The following is a 24,829-nucleotide window of genomic DNA, read 5'->3' on the forward strand; positions in this document are numbered from 1 at the left end:
TAGCACTTTTGAATCGTCGTGCTGCCACTGGTTCGGAAAGTAGAGTTTACCAAGAAGAACCGATAACAAACGGAATAGTTAGTCTTTTCCACCATTTAAATTGTAGAACTTTTGTCAATAAAGTACAATTAAATTAATATATATCCTTCCTGTGAATCAACAAATACTAAGTCACCTCTTCTTTATCATTAATATCTTATAGGGAGTAATGTGTTTTTTTAACGTTAAATTTAAATTACTATTAATAAAATTATAAATATAGGACCGACTACATCCATCTCCAAGAAGGATGTTGAATACATTGCGAATTCGGAAACTAGGTGTTAGAAGTTTACCTTTCCTCCTCGTGCCCATACAATGATGGTCTGGTCACTGCTTTTTTCGAAAGGATGTATAATATTGTAAATATATGTAATATTGTTGTAAACATATTGTGTCGCAGCTTTAGTATTTTTAACTTTAATATTTTGCCATCCCAAAAGTCTGTGACTTCGTCAGGTACATTTTTCTGAAAGTCAGTTTTTATTGCTTCTGTCCTGGATTTTTTATCTTCATAATAATTCTCTGAACCGAGGATTTATTAATTTCTGCTCAGAATAAACGCTTCTAAAACCGAATGAAGAATATAAACGGAGCCTCTTATACTTAAGGGGCAAAGACCTAAAACTGCGACAAGTTCAGGTGTTATGACATTATTTCCATTTTGGGTCAGAAATGCCTTCGTCAGAGTTTTTGCTTTATCCCGAAATATAAAGCACTCCCTAATTACAAGATTTGGACTTTACTGACAGTCAGCTTAACTTCGCGAATACCGTACAATAAGACTGCGTGAACTTTTCGATTATATCGTAATTTTGCACCTTTTATTTGATGGCTAGACAATCTGATAAGGAAAATATTGTGTTTATCACTTCGCAATCGTATCGACATATTTATAATACATATTGCAATAAACAATGATGCACTAATAATCTTAAAAATAACGTAAAAAATGACAAATAAAATACGTAGTTAGAGGTCGCAGCAGAACTAGTATGGAGAAGTTTAAATCGCAAGTCGGCACGGGTTATCGTTAAGAAATCGGGCTTATATTTTTTTCCAGACAATATTGGGTTGTTACTAAAGTTTTAAGAAGGTATGCGTAAAAATATATCGAAGTTGAAATTTTAAGGGACACCCTAATATATATATTCATGTATATTTGAATTGTTAAATATAAAAATAAATAATATATATTATATATATAACAATAATGTGAAAAAAGCAGTAATAGTAGCATAATAAGTATATGTATTTGATTATATAAGGACATCACTTTAGCTCCCAACCATTGCAATGTTCTTGATAATAGAGAATACACTTTTATAGAAAAAAAACTATAATGAAATCACACATACGAAAAATTAAGTATATAAAATCTTCATAATTTGAGTTAATTTCTAACATATAGAAGAGATAACTTGGAAATAAAAAACAATTTGTTCCCAAAAGAAAAATCAAAGATTTTTTTTAAAATAAAACATTTGTTAATAAAAGAAACGTAGAATATATCAGCTCTCTAAATACTTCGGCTGGTATATATTATCTGTGCAAAGTTTACAAGAATCGGACAAACACACTTTCTATGTAGATACTAAAACTCGTGAGAAATAAACACAGCACTAGGAACATTCGAATACAGCTATTGTATGTGTTGTGATAAAAAACTGTTTTACATAGATTAAATATACATAGATACAAATAGATAGAATTACTTGTTATATATTTTTATTGCTTCATATACGTCACCGGATTTTAAGCACCGTTAATTTATAATAAATAATTGTAGGGATATATTGTAAGATGTAAATGAAATTGTACAGAACACCGATTTTAATATTATGGCCCTCGGATCAATTTCCCTTAAATAACTAACCTAACCTAAAAAATATAAAGCTATCGACATTTTATTCATTTTATTGTAACTATTCCTTAATTACAATCTCAATTTTTTTATTATAATTATTCTTTTAACCAGTTTCGTTTACTGCAGCCATTCTCAAAGGAGATTATTCAACTGCGCAGTTTTTATGCGCAAATATGTACAGGTACTCTCTATTCGAGACACGAAACGCAAACTTCCCAACGCTGTTAACCTCCCAACTCCTGGATGTTACTGATAATTTACTGTCAGAATATATAACTTATTACTGGCCTGAACCGGGATTTATACCCAGAACATCGGGATGTAAACTAGTAACGAGGAAGACGGATAATTATATCGCAGTGGTAAGAATTACTATACGCTAACGGTGACCATTAATCGGTGGCATATACATGTATTCCGGTTTTTTTATTAATAAATTATAAGTTAAGATGACTGTCTCCTTTAATCGGCAACGATTTCTCGACTAAAAGATACTCATCTCCCTTACGTCACAATATATATATTTTTAATTTTATTAAAACACAGTTAGAAAAAATTGTACTGGATAATAAAACAATAAAACAGTATTGACGTAAAATATTATTAATTTATCAGTCGAAAATTTATAAGACAAAAGTGACTAAACAAAATGTTTAGTTTTTATTGAATCACTTAGGTAAATCACTTGGTGTTAAAAAGGTGCATTTTTGCTCAAATACAACTCTCAAAAGCCTCCCTCATATAACAATAGCAAGCGTTCGAATAATCAAATCTTTTATGTCCCTGTGTCTGTAATAACGATGACTGATTTGTCACACGTCGGTGAGTAAGCCAATCTTAGTATCCTATTGGGAAAACCACACGACTATTTATAAGGCCAAACTAAGTAGGAATTTGTGGGTTACTCGAATGAGCCTATATGACTATTATAACAATCTTACTAACTCTGGTATATAGTTGTCTTAACACCATATACATATATAAAAATAATAATTTAAATATACCAATAATACTAAATCTCTATACACTACCATCTTAAATTTAATGAGAAAACGATTTATAAACTAAATAGAAAACCTTGTTTAAATTCTTTTACGATAACAATAATCAATTCTCTATTATTATTATTGCTACAGTTTCGATTTCTAATTGTAATTAACTAAGAATTTTGTAACACAGTCCACTCGGTATAAAACGATGATTTTTAATTTCGTTAAATCATGAACGAATCAGATTTTCAATAGATTTTTTATTACCTACATCACACATGTTTGTTCGCTGATTCTGACTCACTTCTTCTATAGTGCTGCTATCCTGGTATTTCTGTCGAAGATAACGGTTTTCATTCAGTTAAAATATTTCTAAATTATTAATATAAATTCATGTATTTTAGGTATTCATTAATTTATTATGTATATAAATAATTACTTGTATTTTTTTATCCTTCCTTTTTACGAAATCTCTCGCACATCCATCAGTAATAATCATTTAATAATTAATATCTACATAATAAACTTCTTTAATCGACTCATATTTATACAAAAAAAATGATATACCTACTCACCAAATCACCAGGGAAGCAGCTGCGGCAAGGAGATAGCCATTTCAGTTGACTCATTAGTTATCGACTCAAGTTGCTAACGTAGAGGCTTTTTAGCTCGGTTTTCGGCATGTTCTCGAACAGTGCGGCGCGGTTTTGACCTTCTCCCTTCTTTACCCAATGTCCGTACACGCGGAAAGCACAACCGTCGATCACCTTAACAAGACACAGATAATTCAGTGAAGGATAGAAAGTGTTAGTATAATGAATTATAGAATTTTGTCAATAGCAATATTTTCAATAGTTAACGAGATAGATGTGGTATCTATATATCTAAAATAGACTATAATTTCTAATTTTTCCACACATGAACGGAATCAGAACTTGTTACCTTTCTCAGTGCTCGCATGGCGTACGGATCTATCAGCGCATCGCAGAGCGGCACGGCACGCGCAGATGTGTGCGGCAAACGACGCAGACGCACCGCAGCCCGCACAGTCAATAGAGCGAGACGCAGCTTCGCACGGGCGTTGAAACCACCGGATTTTATCGCCTAGTTTTACGCAATTAACATTATCAAACATAATAAATAGATAATTTATGTACGTGATTTACGAGAACACGATAAATAATTACGCATAAAATATAAATATATATTTTTAACGCACATTTGAATCTGATTTTAAAATATTTTAATTATAATAATTATTTAATAATATATATTATATATTGTTATGACTTATGACAAACAGAATATAAATACATTTTGCGTAATTATTTTGTGTGATATTTACGAAAACTAATCCCACACCCATTAATTTATTTGAATAATAATAATAATACAAATAATCAACCCTTAATAAACAAGTCGCCCGTTAAAATTCCAATATTAAAAAGCCTGCCATGTTTAAACAATGTCAAAATATATATGTCTGTCGTTTTAAACTTAAACCCGTAAATGAAAACACAATCCACCAATTAAAAAAATAATCAATAATAGCATTGAAATAATTCCCTTCTAAAATGAAACCTCAAAGCTATAAAACTTAAAAATAACATAATTATTATTTATATAAAATAAAAAAACTCTGTTGACAAGTGTCTCTATTTAAAAATCTTATGCTTTAACTTAGGTTAAAATGTATTATTTGCCTATATCTTCAAAATGCAGCCTTATTAAATAGTTAAGCGAAGTCAAACACGTGCAACATAGTCCATACAAACGGTTAAAGCGAGAGACAAGCTTAAAAGCACGTGATTAACTATCAAACAGGGACGAAATTGGTAAAATAAAGACATTATGACAGACTTCATTAACATAATATGGATCAGATCCTAATTTTGGGTTCTAATTTTGAAGGTTACATTAAGTCTAAGTTGAATTTAAAAAATATATATTGACAGTCCGTTATCGTCCCTGTTCGTAAGCATCTTAAAATATTATTTAATAGTATCTGTGTCGGTATCTACGTGTAAGTTTGTGTTTGTTGCTTGATTAAAGGGTGCGTAGTCAAACATTGATTTCTCTCTTTCTGTCATAATTCGTAAGAAGAAGTTAGTGTTGTTTAAGTAAAGTCATAATTGTAACGTAATTCCTCCAAATTTCTATTACAAAGACAATTCATTAAAATTTATAATAAAGATATACTGAGGTACCATAAAATGATCACAATTACTATAATTTTGTCGTCAAATTTGACCTGTTGTTTGGTGCATTGAAATGACAATATTTGTGCACTATGTATTTACACTTATACATTTCAATGTATATACAGAATCGAATCGCTGATCTACAGAGCCGATATCCAAAGATATTTCGTTACAAAATATTATTGTGTCCGTCACCCTGTCGATAGATTATTGTCACACTACATATCTGGCTAAAACGTTCGGTTTTTAAACTAGAGATTTTAAATAAGATTTCTTATGTATTAATTCGGCCACTAGTCGTTCAACCAGCAACTACTTACTACTACTTTTAGTACTAATTATGATCTCTATTAAATTAACTTATAATCACACTTCGATCTGGTGGTATAAAAGATTAGATTTTGTTATTAGAAGCTTATTGAAACCGATTATACGTTGCTAGACAAATTGAAATAGTTAAGGTCTCAATAATTATCATAATATTTGTATATATGTATAATTGTATATGTTATATGTGCTGTGTGTGCGTTAGCAGTGTAATATTGAATAATCCAATCCAAATGGAGGAAAAATGGTGTATGCACAAATTTAAACTAAAACGAGTTTATTTAGTGAAAAAATAATTGAACGGTAGCTTAATATTCACTATATTTATGGATTTTATTGAATGCAGTTGTGTTATACAATTACAAAAAAAATAATAATGTAGGTTACAATTTGTCTGTTTGTTTACCATCTCGACTCGCTATTGGAATGGACTATAGAATAAAAAGGGTGATGTTCTATTATAAGCTAAACCACATATCCCTAATACATTACCATTGCCAACTGGTCGATTCTTGACATTTTGCGGCTTGTACCGGCATAGGACTTCTTCAGCGGGGTCATGTCTTGGTCCCAAAGCTACCGGAACATTATAATAACATGCCATCAGAGCGAAAACTCGAAAAAAACATTTCATTGACTTTTAAAGTTAATTTTGTGATCTTCACATATGTAATATCAATGAATGTTTTGGTTTCATCGAGTACTTCGATGAAATGACGTAAGCTTTAAAAAGGTAAGTGACAAGTATTCATTTATGCGTTTTATTTTTAATTTGATACGGTTTGTAAATATAAAAAAAAATTGATATAATAAAACGCATAAACTTATTACTTATTGATTGCAAAATAAGCTCTACGGTGTGCTCTACACTAAACTTATTAATGTAGATATTATTGACAAAAAGAGTAATTTATTGTGCCAATTGAACAAAAAGTATTGTTATTAGAAAAAAGATATATTAAAAACAAAGAAAAAAGCTGAAAGTATAATAACACAGTATAAAAAGACTGTTTTTTTTAAATAATTGCGTAACTCAAGCTCGAGTGCGATCCTCGTATAATAAATACAGATTTAATCAAAATCTGCTTTTTAAACAAATTTAAGCTCAAGCTAAACATTAAGTAAGGATCAAATAATTCGCGCAAAGTACCAGGGCGGCAGAAATCGTAAAGAGTCACTCACCACTGTGTGGAAGAATGAATGAAGTAAGGCATCTTCAATGTCGATTCTTTCACTCGGTTCAACAACAAGGAACCGTCTGATCAGATCTTTAGGGTCTTCTGCAAAATTATTAAGCAATGTTTATGGAGACCTTTTTTGTGTAATGTTTTCTGTTAAAGCTCATAGCTAGTTTTAGATATTTATTTATAATATTATTTATAAATACTAAATTGCGCCAACAATCAGTTTGTGAAACATATAATATCTTTGTATGTTTTTAGTAATAAACTTAAAATAATTTATCATTATGACTATTTTTGGACCTATTGGTAGTAATATTGAATAAGTATTCGAGAATATACGGCTATTTTTTAACATTTTATTTACCCGAATTGCCTTGGAGAGCCTTGATTCAATCTGGAGTACTAGGATTGAGCATGTTTTACAACCACTATATTAAGTAGCAGTTTACATATTCTGATAACTTTTCTATGAACTCTAAAGTATTTATTATAGAGACAATTACGAGTACGCCACAGTTCTAGAGTCTAGCCAACAGAAGAATAAGAAATAATAAATCACTGCTTATAAACATACCCTGTTTATGATATTATCAAAAGGTTTTAGATACATAAACGTTTCGCAATTTTTGGCTTAAACAGTTTCCAAAATAGAAGAAAAACCGCACTTTTTAAATTACCTATGATTGAGATTTTAACGACTAATTAACGGTGTCCTTTCTCTTTGTCACTAACCTGAAATATCCGCCCACTCGGGACTCGTGAAAGAATATTTCCCTTCCATAATATTACGTAGCATCACCATTTGTTTCCGATGCCAAAACGGTGGACAGCCGACTAACCTGTAGTGTTATGATAGAGAGAGACCATTAATTGCTTGTAAAACAATTATGACATATTTTGGTAAAATTCATAGTGACATAGACCCTTTTTATTTCGAAATATAAAACATTCATATACCGAGAGAAGTTACAGTAAAATATTAAAATTTACTATCGTATCACCGCGGCTTCGCACGGGTGCAATTAGTTAATAAAGAAAATGATATGATATAAATACCCCTATAGCATTTAAGAACAATGTGGCTTTCTACCAGTGAAAACATTTTTAGAATTTATTAATTCGTTCCGGAAATTACCCCCTACATACAAACAAACCTTCTTTATAATATTAGTATAGATAAACGCTACTTACAATGTAAACATTATGACGCCGCATGCCCATCTGAAATAAAAAAAAAAATTAAATTTCAACAAACTTTAAGCAGGTTTTTTATCATTCCAAATCCAACAAGTACTTAATAGATTTGATTTTTATTTTGTAACTAAAGAAAAAATAATGTCTTACGTGTCAACCTCCTTGCCATAGCCGGGTGCGTCTTCAAACATGTTAGCTTTCAGGGTTTCTGGTGCCAAATATCCCGGCGTTCCACATAGTTCTGAAAGAATGGAATGACTGATTAGTATTCTTATACACGTATAATGTAGTTAGAATATTCTCATTGTAGGGTTTTGTGCAAACATGTCTGGGTAGGTACTATCCACTCATTACGTTATTATATTCTACCGTCAAACAGCAATACTGAGAATCGCATGAGCCTATAAGAGAGATAATATCTTAGCTCCCAAGATTGGTGGTTATATTTCTTACAGCGCCAATGTTTATGGGCGGTGGTGACCACTTACCGTCAGATGGCTCATTTGCCCGTCCGCCTACCTAATGAGTATAAACAAAAACAAATATACATCCTGTAGGTATTAGCCCGGATTTATAAGTGCCCTTGGCTTTTATACACTTTTATCCTTGGTGGTAAGCATTTGTGTAAACCCGTATTTTACAGTATTTTATTTTTTGTCCATTGCCATTGTCATGTAACGAGTTTCCGAGTTTGTCTTAAAGAAAGGGACTACTGAAATATAATATTGAAATGAGAAGTACATAGTATGTAGTACAAGTTATAACAGGTTTTGTAAAGCATCGCCGCATACCAGTAACATATTCCGGCTGGGAACAAACGTTTTAACAACATATTTCCATCGTACTTATATAACAAATGATGTTTGGCATTTTAACGTTGACTAATATTTTATTATGTAATCTCATTGATATATAATTTTCAAATGATTATAATTTCAGGAGGAACATTGGATGTACTGTTGTCAAATTTGTCTTTTGTGTATGTATGAAACATACTTTTATATATATAATAATCGTAATAGTCCATATTTCCAAGCGAACGCTGCCAAAACTGTATGATTTTTGGCGGTAAAATAACTGATGTATAGGTGAAGAATAACTGAAGCAGTTTGAAAATTACGAGTCGTAACTTAAATGTAAGATCTACAAAAAAACTTTGTATGCGAGACTTTGAAGTTAGCCCATATGTCTAGAGAAATTTTGACAAACAGCAATATATTTATATAGTTAAAGAAGTAATAATATCTACATACCTTATTAATAAAATACTCTAGAGATACTAATACAGATAGATAATTTTTGGCGCTGAAGTTATATTAAACATTCTTTACAACGACAATGCGCCAAGGACCTCGGGAACTAAGATGTTATGTCCATTGTGCCTTTAGTTACACTGGCTCACTCACCTTTCAAACCGAGGCACAACAATACTAAGTATTATTGTTTTGAGGCAGAATACCTGATTAGTGGATACATACCAGACGGGCTTGCACAAAGACCTACCACCAAGTAGGATAATATCAAATATTTGATGACTATTGCCTACATTTACTTACCGAATAACTTTTCTCCATCGTTCAGCACCCTTGCAAATCCAAAGTCAGTTATCTTAACATTGAGTTGATCGTCAAGTAGAATGTTCTCCGGCTTAAGATCCCGATGAACTATACTCTTGCTGTGTATAAACCGAACGCCCTCCAGCACCTGCCTGTGTAATGCGACAGACGTAAAAAAAATCAACGAGCTATTTCAAAACGGAGTATATATATACAAATATAGTTTATTTTCAAAATTATCAATATTATTGAACATTCCTTAGCAACAAAATTTTATCATTCGAATTTCATACATTTTTTTAAATTCTGTATAACATATATATTATTTAGGACTTAGAAATAAGTCTCATTTAGTTTAGTTTATCATTTATTATCAATTCAATAGATATTTATTTAGCTGTCATATACTAGATATATATTATGAGCTTTATTACTAGTACTAACTTTACACATTCAAATATATCCTGTCTTGATTCAACCATTTTTAAAGAACAATTCTCCTGAATTTTCTGATACACATATGAACAAATTAACAATGTACGTTTTCGCAATAAACTACTAGGCGTTCATAACACGACAAGAGATTGAATTAAACTGGGCTGATATTTTGTATAGAGTGAGCCGGACTGAAAAGATACGCGAATCCTGTTGCTTCTATTGTTTATACACGCTATTCAACATTGAATGACGTAAAGCAAAATGAGTACGATCTTATCGAGAACAAAACGAAGATTAGAAGGTCAATATTTGATCGAATTCTGTAATAATTTATAAGTATTAATAAAAATATTTATTATTCGTGTTATGCTGCTATTTTTGTTTTAAGCTCAAGGTTTACAAATGTAGAAAGAAATACGGAAGGCAATTTTATAAACGAAAAAAAAAACTTTAAAATGAAGACAAAGAAATTTTGTGAACAACATATATATTAAAAAGATAGATAGATAGAAACCAACTTGTTTACACAGGAATATAATATGGAAGTGATTATAATTATTAGTTCTTTTATTTATTTTTTTATTATCAGACATAGGCTAGTGAATAAAAACTATAAATAATTTATCATTGGCTGTAAGGTGGATATTTCAAGTTGGTATGTTATTAATAAGATGCATAAAAATCACCTAATATCTCTAACCCCATGGGAGTACTATAGAGTACTCATTGTTTGGATTTCCAAAATTGTATAGGTGGTTGAGGGATGTAAGCATGAATGTACTTTTATTTATAAGATGTAGTTTTTTATATCTTATAGATGTAGTTCTAATTAAGAATATCTTTTTAAAGAACTTACCTCATAATATATCTAGTTTTCTTCTCTGATAATGTCACAACTGATGTCAAATAGTCAAACAGTTCACCATTCTTGCAAAGCTCGAAGACCAAAAATATAAATGTCTCGGATTCAAATACATCTTGTAGTTCAACTGTAAGTGATTTTCATTCAAGTGTCAATCAGTAATCAATAAAAAATATACAGAATACAATAGTTATACTAATTCACTATACAACATAGTATATTGTTTGTAAATTAAAAGTAAACGAGAAAAAAAAAAAATTAGTAGCTTGCAAGTACATTCTGAATGTGTTACTAAACACCTTTATTTTTTTATAGTACAAATTTTGTTTATTATCTCTATGGTGAGTATAAAAAAATATAATTATATTTATCTTAATTTAACCTAAATATCATATAACTCACTCACTAATATAAGGATGACCAGCGACCATTCTCAGTATGCTGATCTCTTGTCGGGTGGCATCCCTCATTGTGTGCGTATCCACACCATCCTGAGACTCCTGACTGAGGTCAATAATTTTAGCAGCATACTCCCGGCCAGTCTCTTTTTCAACACATCTTCTTACTGTTGAACTTATGCCTCTAAAATAAAAAATACACCTATGTATTAGCACATTCATTTTATTTTATATTCTTATATGTATAACAGCCAATATATTTATTTTATTACTCATTACATACTCTTATGTTATATTATTGTTTATGTAATTTAATTTAATTTAGTTCTAAATAATATATATATATATTTGTGATTTCTCCTTTCATCCATGGAAGGCTTTTAGCACAGATAATTAGAATTGTGATTCAATGGGGAAATTGCTGCTAGCTTTTCACAAAGTCACTATTTCCACAGTAGATATTTTTAATTTGAATCTGTAATTACTTATTGAAGTCCTCAATCGAAATAAAAACTAATAAAAAATATATATTATTAACATTTAAATAAATGTGAAAGAATTATTTTCTATTTATATAGTAATCATACAATTTTATGCTATGTTGGAAGACCTATGTGTGCCTACTATAACATCTTATTTAATTATACGATATTTATACTATATTTAATATTAATTATTATATTTTCTTTTGATCTTCCTTCAATATTATTACAAATTTGATAATTAGTTTATTGTCAAGGTCACGGTGGACCAACAAAAATATTACAATTCTTAAATATTATGCTCTATAAATTGATGTTTTACGCTTTGTACATACTGCGTACGACAATTTTGGCAACAACGCAAATCTGGCAATTACATTACAATGGCTTGCCTATGTATATATAAATAATATCGTTATTGTATGCCCACAACGTACCTCCCAATTATTTCTTTCGGTTCATATTTAGCGTAGAATTCCTTTGCCGCATCTTTATCGGGTAAATTGTCGTCATCCTCTTCTTTAGCCATGTTTATTTTTTCCGGATTAATTTTATTTTATTCACAATCTCCGATCATTAGCAAAGAATCTATTCGCAATGACGAAAGGTTACTTAATAGAAACAATTAGAAAATTAGTATAAGCTTTCAAGGACACAATTCATTCAGACTTGTTTGATCCTAGGAATTGAAATATACTTTAGTAAATTTTTAATCGTATTTTTAATTACTTATATGCTAAAATATAATCTTATTTTGAGGTCACGAATAAATATTCAACCACGGCTGAATTTGACATAAAAATTAAAAATAGGATATTTTTGATCTGTGTATTTTAGATAGATACATAATCCAGAGACAAATATAATCCGAAGACGTCAGATGAACTAGTTTTTGTTACAAATTGGTTTTTGCTAAAGCAATGTTATTATAATTGCTATAAATTCGAAATAAACATTAAATCTATATTATTGTATATAAAGTCAAAATTATTTTTATTAAACGTATGAACAAACACAATAGTAGAATTAATAGTTATTTAATATTTAATAGAAAGAGGAACGTTTTTTTGTTACGGAATATTTTATTTATTTCTGTTTCTATGTTTTATTTATGTAAGTATAAACTGCAATGAACCTAACCATAAAGCATAATAGTATGATAACTTTCAGTAATAGTCGCAAGATTTTTTTATATTTTTATGAATATTTTCTAAAACAAATTATTTTTTATAAAAATATTTTTTTTATTATGAACCTATTTCTAATCACTGTCAACAGCTGATTTTGTCTATACCAATAGCAGTCACTTTAATTCTATCTCCCTCACTCCTACCAGATGTCAATCTACTATTTCATATATTTTATGCTATGTTTTCTCTTGTTGTTCCGTCCGATGGTAATACTTTTTTGGTGATAAGAAAATTACATGTAGCTTATTGCAGTAATTACTTTACAATTTATCGAACTTTAGTTTTTGGTTATAAGTGCTAAGTGCAAGTTTTTGGTGACTTTAATCAGGTAAGACCTTATTGCGCATTGAGTATATTATAACAGTGACAATAGTTGTTGCTCTAATTGAAATATCTTATCAACCTTGAGCTACGAAACACAACATAGCATAACACCTTTCCATCTTATTAAATCTGTGGCAATTGCCATAGCTTATATTTTGTTTAAAATCTATTTCCAAAATTGATAAAAAAAAACAATTTAGTAGTGTTTATCCAAATCTCCTAACAAAAGTTTGCCTTAAGATCATAGGTCAATTACAAAGCCTATCTCTCAGAATATGTTTCTATATTAATAAACTTAAGACAGTAATATCCTTCACAAATTCTACAGACCTTGAAAATAAAAATTATGAAGGTAGTAACATTATATTATTTTAAATTGCCTATTTAATACTCAATGCTGCCAGGGTTTTTTGTATCTTATAACATACATAAGAAATTAAAATAAAACTGTTTAAATAAAAAACAATACATACAAGTTCAAATTTCACACTAGTGTTGTTCTTATAATATTTATAATAAATGCCTAATTAGCTTTAAAAACCAAGACAAATACTAAACCAAAATTAAAATTTAGCTATTTATAAAATGGTTTTGTAAGGTATATTTAATTCTTTGATATTGTTCATCATTAAAATGCAGTATTCAAAAGTATTTCTGTAAGATAAAATACCTTTATAAGTGATTTTCTTGTAGCAAGGTACTATGTATCTTACAAGGCTAATTATATAATTATAACACTCATAACAATTTCATTGATCCCAATAAGACAACCAATAAGATTATGTATTTTTTATGTCGTCTTGTCATTAAATACATATAAAACTAAGGTTTGTGCTATATATATTTATAAAAGTTTGTAATCTGTTCTTATAATTAAAATGAGATGTAGTTTTGTCACGCCTCACAGAAACTATTAAACCAATATTCATATAACTTGTACCAAAAGAAGCAGCGTGCTTGGTTTTAGTATATACTACATGCAGGCAGAACAATGCCTGGTGATGGTTTTGTATGTTTAATAATGAACCAAATAAATTCTTATTAGACTGATCATTCAAAAGAATGAATTGTGTTTTCAAGTATAATATTGCTAATTTTTTTTTTTGGTAAGTAATATTTGTCATGGGATTATTTTTCAGCTTATGATCATTAAAAAAAATATATTGCTATAATTTATGGTCTTTCATATTTGTGCAATTAAAATATACTTACTTGATGGTGTGGCTTAGTGCATGTCCGCTTGCATATGTACCTCTCATCATCTAGTTTTCTGCTAAACAGCAATACTTAGGTTTAATGTGTTCCAGTTTGAAGGTTCAGTAAGCCAATGTAACGACAGGCACAAGACATAACATCTTAGACACATTGGCAATGTAACAAATGGTTAATATTTCTTACAACACCAATATCTATAGGTGGTAGTGACCACTTACCATCATTATGGCCATTATAGGTGGCCAGTATGATTAGTTATATATATATAAAAAAAACTTCTCATCTCTTAAATTTGTAATTATAAAACTGTGAACCAAATAGGCTTTAATGTTTATTTAAAAGGTTACATTTGACACAATAACAAAAACCTATGCATTGAACAAATGGACAAATCACAAATCTGATGTCATGACTATGTAACATACATGTAGGGTTTTTGCAAGCCTGCCTGCCTAGACCCTCTTATCGTATACTCTACTGGCAAGCAGCAATATAAAGTGTTGTTGTGATCCAGTCTGAAAGGTAAATGAGCCAGTATAACAGACACAAAGGACATTACATTTTTTTTTATCAAGGTTGGTGGCGCATTGGTTATGTAAGGACTGCTTAATATTTGACTTGCCAATGTAAATTGGTGGTGATCAGGTTCATCAGGTGGCCTATTAGCACCTACTCTACCAATTTTATAAAAAAAAAGTTGATAACTGTGTATTAATTGTATGAGCCAATTTATTTAGTTTTCTCTGAACTAGTTTTACATTTTTAATTACAATTTTCAAACTGGTTTTAAGTTACGGTCCTCTTGCTTGCGATTTGGCGCCTTATTAAAAGAGCAGGAGACGTTATTGTAATTTGGGTCCATAGATCAATTGACTACGACGCAATGTCCAGCCTAGTTCCTCGCGTAATTTTAGCGATACAGTTTTCCAAGTGACATCGATAATTCCGGTTTTGTGATAGTCGTTAACCTGTCTGACAATTTCACATACGCAGAGTACTCCGTTCCATCGATCCTTGGCAATTTGCCAGGGCAAATCTCTGTTGATTTGTAAAATATCATGGTTGAGAGCTAGATTATTTTAAAATACGTCCACGACTTTCCTCTTAAGGCATAGCGGAGACTTGAACATCGTAAGATCTTTTATTACCCTAAAGCCCCTCGTTTTCACTGTCTTGTCTGTCAATTTAACTACATCATCGGTATAGTCACCCCACTCGTAGCTCGTAAGCAGGGATTGGTTGGACATATTTTTGGAGTTTTTTTGATTGCTGCTAAAATAATATAGAATTGATGTCCGTTTAAATAAAAGAAATATCCTATTTTCTCTTTTATTTCGGATTTCTTTTTTCAAATAAACCATTGTGCTGAATCTGAATCTGATCTGTGCTGAATCCAAATTTCGCCTGTTTCTACGGAAGGTTCTAAGGCTAGCTATATAAGGTAGGTATCATAATTAGGTATTTTTTGTACTGCATTACACAATTATATCCCTCAATTTTATATTTTATTCAGTTATTTTTTTAATTTCAAAGTATATTCTATGTATAAATTATGAATTTTCACTGTGGAAGATCAGGTTGATTTAGAGTTTCATGGGAAGGGTATGAACAAATCATAAATTCAAATAAACACCTTTGTTCTGTTTATAAAGTTAAGCACAGATAAAACAGTCATTGCAATAAACCACGATAGACAACAATGGGCACTTTTATATATATATATATATAATTTGGAAAATAATTGGACAAGTGGTGAATGCATTTATTGTCTTTTTATATATACATCATTGCTTATCACAATAAACTAATTCAAAGCGAAGAATATATAATTTATTTTTATTGCTATTATAATTTTTTAGGAGTATTTTATTATTTCTTATTGAATTTTTAACTAGATTATTACAATGTTCATCAGAATTTATTAATAATTAATAGACAAAACAAAATATTATTCTTTAAAAAAAATGTTTAGTCTACATTGTAGTCTATAATTGTAAATATACTTATTTTGCAAAATAAATGGATTTACATAATTAATAAAATCATTATAAAAATTGTTTCTACTTAATTAATTTTATATTCTTTTTTGTAGAATCTGAAGTTTTTAGAAAAATAAAATTATTATATTAACTTTATTTCAAAATATGCTTGAAAAATAATTTAACAGATGTGATTATAAGCAGGCAAGTATTGTCTATGATTTGAAATATGTGTGACATATGCAAATTCTGCAATTACTAGTAGACTATTGAATTAAAAGATTACATGTAAACTGAGCACAGGTTTTATTGAACAATGTATCATGATATTTACAGTAGATATCTATGACAATCAGATTAATCAGCTGATAAAAATATTTTATTCTTAACGTTCATTGAACCGCCATTGCTTAATCCACCATAGTCAAATAAAGGTCATGAGATAATCTGTATTTATTTTTGTAAATAGCTTGTTTGAAAAAAGAAATTGTAAAATGGTTACACCGTAACCGAAGCAGGGTAATTCGAAATACTGATTAGAGATGTCGCTGCTAGTCATAAATTGCTCTGGAAAATCATAACAGTACAGAGATTGATTTGCGAAGAAAAAAAATTCATTATTTTCTGACTGAATAAACTAATTCAGGTATTTAAAATTAAGGTAGTCAAAAAAAGTATCGTTTGACAGACAAAACATTATTATTTCATTCATTTTTATTAAACAAAAATTTTTGTAAGATATGCTATTTATATAATTATGGTTCGGAATGTAGAATTAAAATAACCGACAAGAAATTTAGTAAAAAGTTACTCACATCTTTATCCTGCATGAAATTAAATGTGTTTAAAATAAAACTAAGTTATACTTGTATTTCTTATAAATAGCTTTTTTTAGATTATTTATATATTTAGATATAATGTCCACTACAAAAGAACTAAAGTAAACGATCCAGCTTCATTATCTTAGTTAGGTTTATTATTCTGCTTGACAGCTATATATGTTTGACACTCGTCTAACGTCATACCTACTGTACTAATGTGCGTGTGATCTTGTATAACCGAGATGGCCCAGTGGTTAGAACGCTTGCATCTTAACCGATGATTGCGGGAAACCCAGGCAAACACCGCTGAATTTTCATGTGCTTAATTTGTGTTTATTATTCATCTCGTGCTCGGCGGTGAAGGAAAACGTCATGAGGAAACCGGATTAATTTCAATGAAATTCTGTATCCACATGTGTATCCACCAACCCGCATTGGAGCAGCGTGTTGGTATCAGAAATCCATACCTTGTCCTCAAAGGGAGAGGAGGCCTTAATCCAGCAGTTGGAAATTTACAGGCTGTTACTGTACTGTGAATGTGCGTGCGCTTAGTAGCCAACTGTTGACCACTATCTTTTCAATAAATATTTATTTTTCACTAAATAATCAAAGGCTTGTTCGTTTCTTATAAAAATGATAAATTATGATTAAGAAATTAAGAAATTTTGTTTGCGTAATCAACCTAAATTCAAAATCGGTTTATTTACGCAATACATCCGTGATTTCGTCACCGAACTTCTAAATATCAAATGTTATCGTGTATACGGTAAAAATATGCTGTGTCAGTTTCTTTATTTATTCTTTTATGATATCGGTAGGCGGACGAGCAAATGGGCCACCTGATGGTAAGTGGTCACCACCGCCCATTGACAAAGGTATTAGAGGTGGAAAGATACAGCGTAAAAAAATATGTTTATGTATCTATTGGTGGCAAATAGGAACTTTGTTGAATAATATCTTCTCTAATCGGGTATAAACAACAAAATTTTAAGATAAGAACGTACAACATGAGGCATAGAAGTCCATTAGGTTTTTTAAACGCGTTCGTTAAAATATATAAACAGCTTGAATAGCCGTTTTAATCTCCCGACCTTAACACGAGAATATTTAACGTTTTCTAGACGAGAAAGTAATAACATTTTAAAATATAATAAGTGTCGATATTTTTCTCAGACTATCGCCAGCCTCGCTATTGCATAGTTAATAGCTACTTGATTCATTCTTTATGGACAAAATTCAAGAAATTCAACGGTACATTACAATTTATTTTTAAAAGATTTATTTTTAAAACAAATTTATTTGATTTCTCTTAAATGTATATTATATATATACGGTATTTGATTTAGGTATTTACTTATCCTTTAAGTTTTAGCTTCCGTAGGTATTGGTAGCGCCCTTAAATGTTAGCTACTTAATTAGAAAACTTAATATAAATACTAAGTTTTAATATCAATATTAATGCATAATAGCTTTCTATACTAGAATTCTTGTAACTAATCCACGCGGTCATGATTTATACAGTAATTATTTTTAATTCTTATTTGTATAATATATCCTTAATAAAGTATAACAGCTTCCGAAAAAAAAAAACACTTAAAGTCAAAGTAAAATTCATTGTGTAGTTTAGAATACGTAAACATCGTACGTAAAACTACTTTAATTTATATCAACGACGACCTCCGTGGTCTAGTAGTGTGTACACCGGTTTTCATGGGTACGCCACTCCGAGGTCCCGGCTTGGATTCCCGGCCGAGTCGATGTAGAAAAAGTTCATTAGTTTTCTATGTTATCTCGGGTCTGGATGGTTGTGGTACCTGATTTCCATAACACAAGTGCTTTAGCTACTTACATTGGGATCAGAGTAATGAATGTGATGTTGTCCAATTTTTATTTATTTAATTACAAATACGTACAAAAAAATTAAAAATTTCAAAAAAATCTTTTGTTTTAGTATAGCATCAAATCGATACAAAATTTTGTTATGAATGAATTATAATTTAACAGCCGTCTAGTCGGAACCTAAACGTCAGAGAGTTTATGACGCAGCCTCACGTCCTTGTCAAGGGCGAGGCATCTGTGAAGGGCGTCTGGAATTTACACACGTTGGATTTCATGTGGCGTGATTAAAAGAAAACTGGGACGGGATTGTGTACAATAGAAAGATAAAATGATAAATAGATATGACACATTGAATGAATAGATATATATACTATAAATAGGTATATATGGTCGTTCATAAAGTTTTTACATTTATTTATTTTTTAATTTGTAATAAATGGTGTATTGTTTGATCGAAATAAGTGGTACCTATAGAATATAATATATAAGATGTAGAGTTTGTTTGTTTTGATGCACTAATCTAAGAAAATACGATTAAAATTTGAAAAGAAGGTCGGCCGTGTAGTTATAATATAAAACTTTCAAGACAAGAGAATATTCTGGAAAAATGTTAACAACTTTTTAAGAAATTGAGATATATATAACATTGATACGTATTTTTAAAAAAAAACTATTCACGATGCTGAACTTTTAAATGTTTAAAAATGCATCCCTACACAGCATCAGACACAAACTTTACGGCTGTTATTCGACTATAGAGTCAGTAACTCTTTTCTAGGGCAGTGTGTATAATAAACTACAAGCTTGAATAGAAGTACATAATCCCAGACAACGCCCAAGTTGGGCGTCATTGTTGCCAAATTTAAATAATTGTTAAGAGACATTTGTGAGCAAAGGGTAATTATACGATTAGTGAGTTTTTACAGATACAGTTGAATTTTTAAGTGGGCTTGGTGGGCCCAATCGTAAACAAATAGGTATTAGCGAAAATTGATAAATATTTGCGCCCGATTTGGAACCCGAACTTCAATCATATTCTATATTTAACAGCCGATGGTATTTAATTTTTCTGCTACTTCTTGTAGTTTCTTACTTCGCTTTCCAAGGAATTTTAAATGTTAACCTATATAATATAACATCCTCCTGATCGATTTCGGTATTCACAGCGGCCAATTCTAACTGAGACTAGTGTTATGGTACAGGCGTGTGTTAGCATACACAGGTACTCCCTCCCTCTCTCCTCTTATTATTTATGCGATGGGACTGTATTATGATACGATCAGGGCAAGATCATGCGCGAACTTACGGTTTTACGTGCTACGAGGCACGGGATTGTAAACATTGCTAACTTCTGAAATACGGACCAATAACTGTTTATTTGGGTCTCGATAATAGCCATTTTTGTGAAATATTCCATCTTGAGAATTAAACGAAAGTATCTAGGCGATTTCAGATACCTTTTGGTATTTATTTTGGAATTAATAATTATAATTTGTGACGATTTAATTAAACTATTTTTGTTTTATTTTAAAACAGGTAAATATATGTACCGACAATTATTTACAAAATATGTTGTTGCTCAATTTTGTAGGAATTTTAAAGCCTCCATGCATTGATAAGTTTGGGCGTTCAGTTGGAAAACGTAAGGCGCGACAATTTTCTCGGAAGTCTGTATCGGTACCTTATAAAACATAGATAACCTATGTCAGTCCTAAAACTGTAAACTATAATACAGGATTTAAGTAATTTTTGCGTGAGAAACATAGATGATAGAATTTAAGTTAGATAATAATTAAAGTAGGTACCTACCTAATACTGCCAGGTCAAATAATGTCAATATTTAATTATTGCTATTATGAAATTTAAAATATCATTGTCTTATTGCAAATTGTTTTTTTGTTGTATGTTTTAAATGGTACTAATATTTATAAATACCTATCATCGCCATTGTCTGATTTTTTTGTCACAGTAATAATAAAGCGAATTTGTCACGTCAGTCAGTGGGAAATATTATATTTTTTATTGTTTAATTTAAATTTCAATGATAACTATGAAATATCTGGAAAACGTGATTTAATTCTAGTATTATCTGTGACTGCCCAACATTGGTTGATGGGAACCGATGACGCAATAATCAACCGATAAGCGTTCAATATTTAGTTGGATTTGTGAAGGTGACATTACCAATTACCAATTATTGAAACTATATTTTCTATTTAAGAGATTTTCTGATAAACTACGTTCACATTGATTACAAATAATAGTATTTGTAATAGTATCAAGATTTAACGTGGTTAATTGTAGTGTATAATTTCTTGTACTGTCGGAAATCATAGTAACCTATATGTGTCGATTTAAATTGTTCCCCATGTGTATTCCCTAACCGGCATTGTAGCAGCTTAGTTCATTCAACTCCTATACAACAGATGTAATGAGAGGAAATCTACAGGCGGTTACTTTTTAATATATATTGCTGTTCTAATCATATTACTTTAAAAACTTACATCAAGTATCATTATACAGCGTGTTTGCTCATTTGTGACGTCATCAAGAAAGTATTTTTTTTGAAGAATTGTTACTATCATACATCTCTTACAATTAAAACGATGGATCACTGTCTTTTATAGGCGCTATTAAGCTCGTGAGTATTCAGATTCTAAAATATAAATGATATGACGCCATCAGAACTTAGATATGACAAGCGATATATTTGCGAGATAAATAGTATACAATATTAGATATTATATAATATTAGAAGTTCTTTTAGTACGCAAAAATAATATCCAATATTAAGGTAACACATAACACCATATCTTAAATATAAAGTACAAAATTAGCAATATTCAATTGTTCAAAAAAGTTTTGGTCCTTATTCCATGACGCTGCTCCAAAACGGACTTGTTCAATCCATTACCGTTGAAAAAATCTGATATGTGCTATTTTAACGAAAACAATCTTAAAAAACAACTATATACGTAATTGTTTTTTTTATCAACATATTTTAGTGTCTGGGCTATCAATAAGCTCAATGTTTTCTCTCAATGCTCAATTTGACTCAGCTATATTGTGCACTACTTACAGTTCTTGATTAATATATCTTTATTTATAATACATCACTATTACCCTTAACAACTTATTTTGACTTTAATTTTACTTCCAAAATTCCGATAACAGTTTCGTCGCCGTTCAAAACGCCCTTTATTCGCAAATCCATAGTGATTATCATATATTAATCAAGATATCGCGATATTCGACCAATGATATCGCGTCAATTTGCTGTCAAATATTGTTTATTTGGTTTTTATCCTGTTATGGTTGAAATAAAGTATACATATTATTTAATTACCGAACTTAATTCACGCCTGTCGCGTTTGAAACGATAAGTAAAATCTGATATTCTTAACTAATTAATAATAGTATCCCATTACGTTTGCCAAATGTAATTCGATCCTGTTCATTATGAACAGCTTTAGGTCACGTGATAAACATAAAATATAGATACGTGCACATTAAAACAACTACAACATCATTAATAACTCACAATAGACTTTTGTATCCCGTATGGGCAAATCCACTCCCAGCAAACGCTATTGTCAATATAGAAAGGAGGTTTTATTCAAAGTTATGCATCATTGCTGATCCGCAGATTTATATGACCGAAAGTATTTTTCGACAGGTTTAGGTTATCTAACGATATATCGTGGTTCGCGGCCTTGAGGATGGGACTTTTTTTTCTTTTAAATGGAAAATAAGTTGACTCGCGTATGGATGACCTTAAATAAGTTATTACCACCGTCCATATATATTGGCACTGAACAAATATTAATCATCCCTTACATCGCCAATGCGCCAACGAGTAAGATGTCCCTTGTGCTTGTATTTACACTGGCTGACTCATCCTTCAAACCGCTATGTGCGACGAAACGAAGTGTTGTTGTTAATATTATTGTAAACTCAAACTCACGTCAAAGTCGAGTGAACTCCACATTTTTTATTCATTTCTTCCAGAACCTTCTTATAGCTACATATGCAATCTGTACCTGTTTTTAATATCTTACAATCATTACTTTGGTTAAATAATAGTTTTATTTTTAAAATAATTTAATATATATTCGTGTACTCTGTTATAAATTATTAAATGAAAAGCTACGACTCCTCGAAACAATCTTGGGCCAAGTTTTCGATTCTGATTTAAAATTTCACTTGATATTTGATTATTGGTAGACATATTTATTTTTACTACAAAATTTATTGGAAAAGGAAGTACATAGTTCCTGTTCTGGATTCTTTTCGTTAGACTCCATATACTTTTAAACATACGACTCTAGTTAGCTTGTAAAGGTTTTCGATAATGTATTTTTATTGATTAGTTTCATTACGTAACTACCTCGTTGGTTAAGTAGCTTATATTTTTTCTTATATTAAAATAAAAGTAGCCAAATGAAAAAGCCTCAGACGCCGTGGACCTAGGTTCAGAATAATTGTTTTAATTGAAAGTTCTTGGGGTTTTCTGTCAAAAAACTTTCAGTAGCAATCCGATGTTTGAAATTCCGTAAAGCTTAAATTCTCGTCCCTGGGAGACTACGTATAGCACAACTCTCTCTTGCTTCTCTTGTAAAATTTTACCGTCACATCAGATAATGTGAGTAACTCAGTAGAGAGTACATTTTTGCGAGCACGCTTGTGCACGGCCAGTAAAACTTATCATGACTCGTGACGACACAGAGCTACGCTATCAGTATACCGAGTTTTATCAAAATCCACCTAGTGATTTACGCGTGATGACTCCTCACACGCAGGCAATATCCATTAAAGAGTGACCTGAATCCGTAACAATGTCATAATGTTCTACAGACATGGGCGAGTAAATTTTTATGATGTGTATATATCAGTGATAAAGCTCATAAATCCATTAGCAATTGTCACATGAGATTAGATATTAAATATCATGTTTATACAGTTTTATTGCCGAAAGGTCAATAGGGCTTGTGAGGATTAAATCGAGTCAATGTAAATGAAAATAGATTATGCAGTTTCTGTGGAAATTTATATCTTACTATTTTGTCTTCTTCAACTTGTTGCTCAATTCACTTAGAAGGAAGATCCCGATGTCTGAGGTTCAAACTAGATGGTAGGGTTGAGCCAGTAAAACTTTTCAGTCAATAAATTATCAATAGCAATGGAAAGCACGTAGCGGGTTTTGAAATTTATATCTTTCTGTCGAAATCCCTATCGGAATATGAAAGTGAGGAAATAGAGAGTGCAACCGCTTCTGCGCACATATTTCGTGCAATAGGTAAATTTCTGTTGGAAATTGCTTCTATTTCTGTTAGAAGGATATCATCAAGATCAAAATTTTTAGCGTCATTCTTACAGTTACAACTTTATTGGAACATGACTCCTTTATGAAAGCTTGACCCTTTAAGCACCACCTACACGTCAGATGTCTACGGTTAAATAACAAAGCAATTTATGTTCTGCTTCGGTATAAAGGGTGAGTGAGTCAGTGTAATTACAGGCACTAAGGATATAACAATTTAAGTCGTATCGGTAGATTTGTTACAATGCCAATATCTGCAGTGAGGTTAAACCAAAAATACTGCCAGTAAGGTCAAATCAAAAATAATGACGAGTCTTTAATGAAAAACTATATCTATTTATTTTTCACATATCGAAAGCAAAGCGGCAAGTGGTATTCCCAATTTATCGCGAAATAAAAATCGCGATTCATTTATAAAAATAAATATCTTTCTATCTCACCTATATTTTTTTTTGCTCTGAATGCCTATTAATGTTCAGTCAAAACTACTGATTTAGGAAAGCCGAAGTTAAGTACATAATTCAAAATAAAATAATTCACTCAGACATGTATTTTTTTGGAAATTTCAACTTTAAGGAAGAGAAATGGAGGAGTAACTTTTTAT

At 30.6% G+C, this 24,829-nt stretch overlaps 2 protein-coding genes across 4 annotated transcripts in view; one reads left to right on the plus strand and one right to left on the minus strand.

Moving 5' to 3' along the window:
- Positions 1-3,135: 3,135 nt before the first annotated feature.
- On the minus strand, positions 3,136-12,366 carry LOC113395650 (phosphorylase b kinase gamma catalytic chain, liver/testis isoform). Of its 3 annotated transcripts, none has more exons than XM_026633304.2 (12): positions 11,975-12,366; positions 11,064-11,239; positions 10,652-10,784; positions 9,358-9,509; positions 7,952-8,042; positions 7,799-7,828; positions 7,340-7,446; positions 6,606-6,703; positions 5,916-5,999; positions 3,838-3,999; positions 3,467-3,662; positions 3,136-3,229 (listed from the first exon to the last, which is right to left on the minus strand). In XM_026633304.2, the coding sequence occupies exons 1-11, from the start codon at positions 12,064-12,066 to the stop codon at positions 3,528-3,530; spliced, it is 1,260 nt and encodes a 419-aa protein (XP_026489089.1). In that variant the 5' UTR covers positions 12,067-12,366; the 3' UTR covers positions 3,136-3,229; positions 3,467-3,527. The 3 variants fall into 3 exon arrangements, with proteins under 3 accessions (XP_026489089.1, XP_026489088.1, XP_026489090.1); XM_026633303.2 differs by having other exon boundaries at positions 3,471-3,662; positions 11,975-12,364; XM_026633305.2 differs by lacking the exon at positions 5,916-5,999 and having other exon boundaries at positions 3,471-3,662; positions 11,975-12,365.
- A 488-nt stretch (positions 12,367-12,854) lies between these two features.
- LOC113395645 (myotubularin-related protein 4) overlaps positions 12,855-24,829 on the plus strand; it is a 79,255-nt gene continuing 67,280 nt past the window's right edge. The window contains exon 1 of the mRNA XM_064218156.1: positions 12,855-13,055. The gene's annotated coding sequence lies outside the window, so the exon portion shown is untranslated. The remainder of the gene's footprint in view (positions 13,056-24,829) is intronic.

Source organism: Vanessa tameamea, chromosome 21 (genome assembly GCF_037043105.1).
Source record: "Vanessa tameamea isolate UH-Manoa-2023 chromosome 21, ilVanTame1 primary haplotype, whole genome shotgun sequence".
NCBI classification, from domain to species: Eukaryota; Metazoa; Arthropoda; class Insecta; order Lepidoptera; family Nymphalidae; genus Vanessa; species Vanessa tameamea.

Bases quoted from the DNA above. Each gene is read 5' to 3' on its own strand.
- LOC113395650 (XM_026633304.2), bottom strand. From the start codon at position 12,066: ATGGCTAAAGAAGAGGATGACGACAATTTACCCGATAAAGATGCGGCA. The intron at 7,447-7,798 runs GTAAGTAGCGTT...ATAACACTACAG, and splicing joins GGCGTCATAATGTTTACATT to GTTAGTCGGCTGTCCACCGT. The intron at 3,663-3,837 runs GTAACAAGTTCT...TGTCTTGTTAAG, and splicing joins CCATGCGAGCACTGAGAAAG to GTGATCGACGGTTGTGCTTT.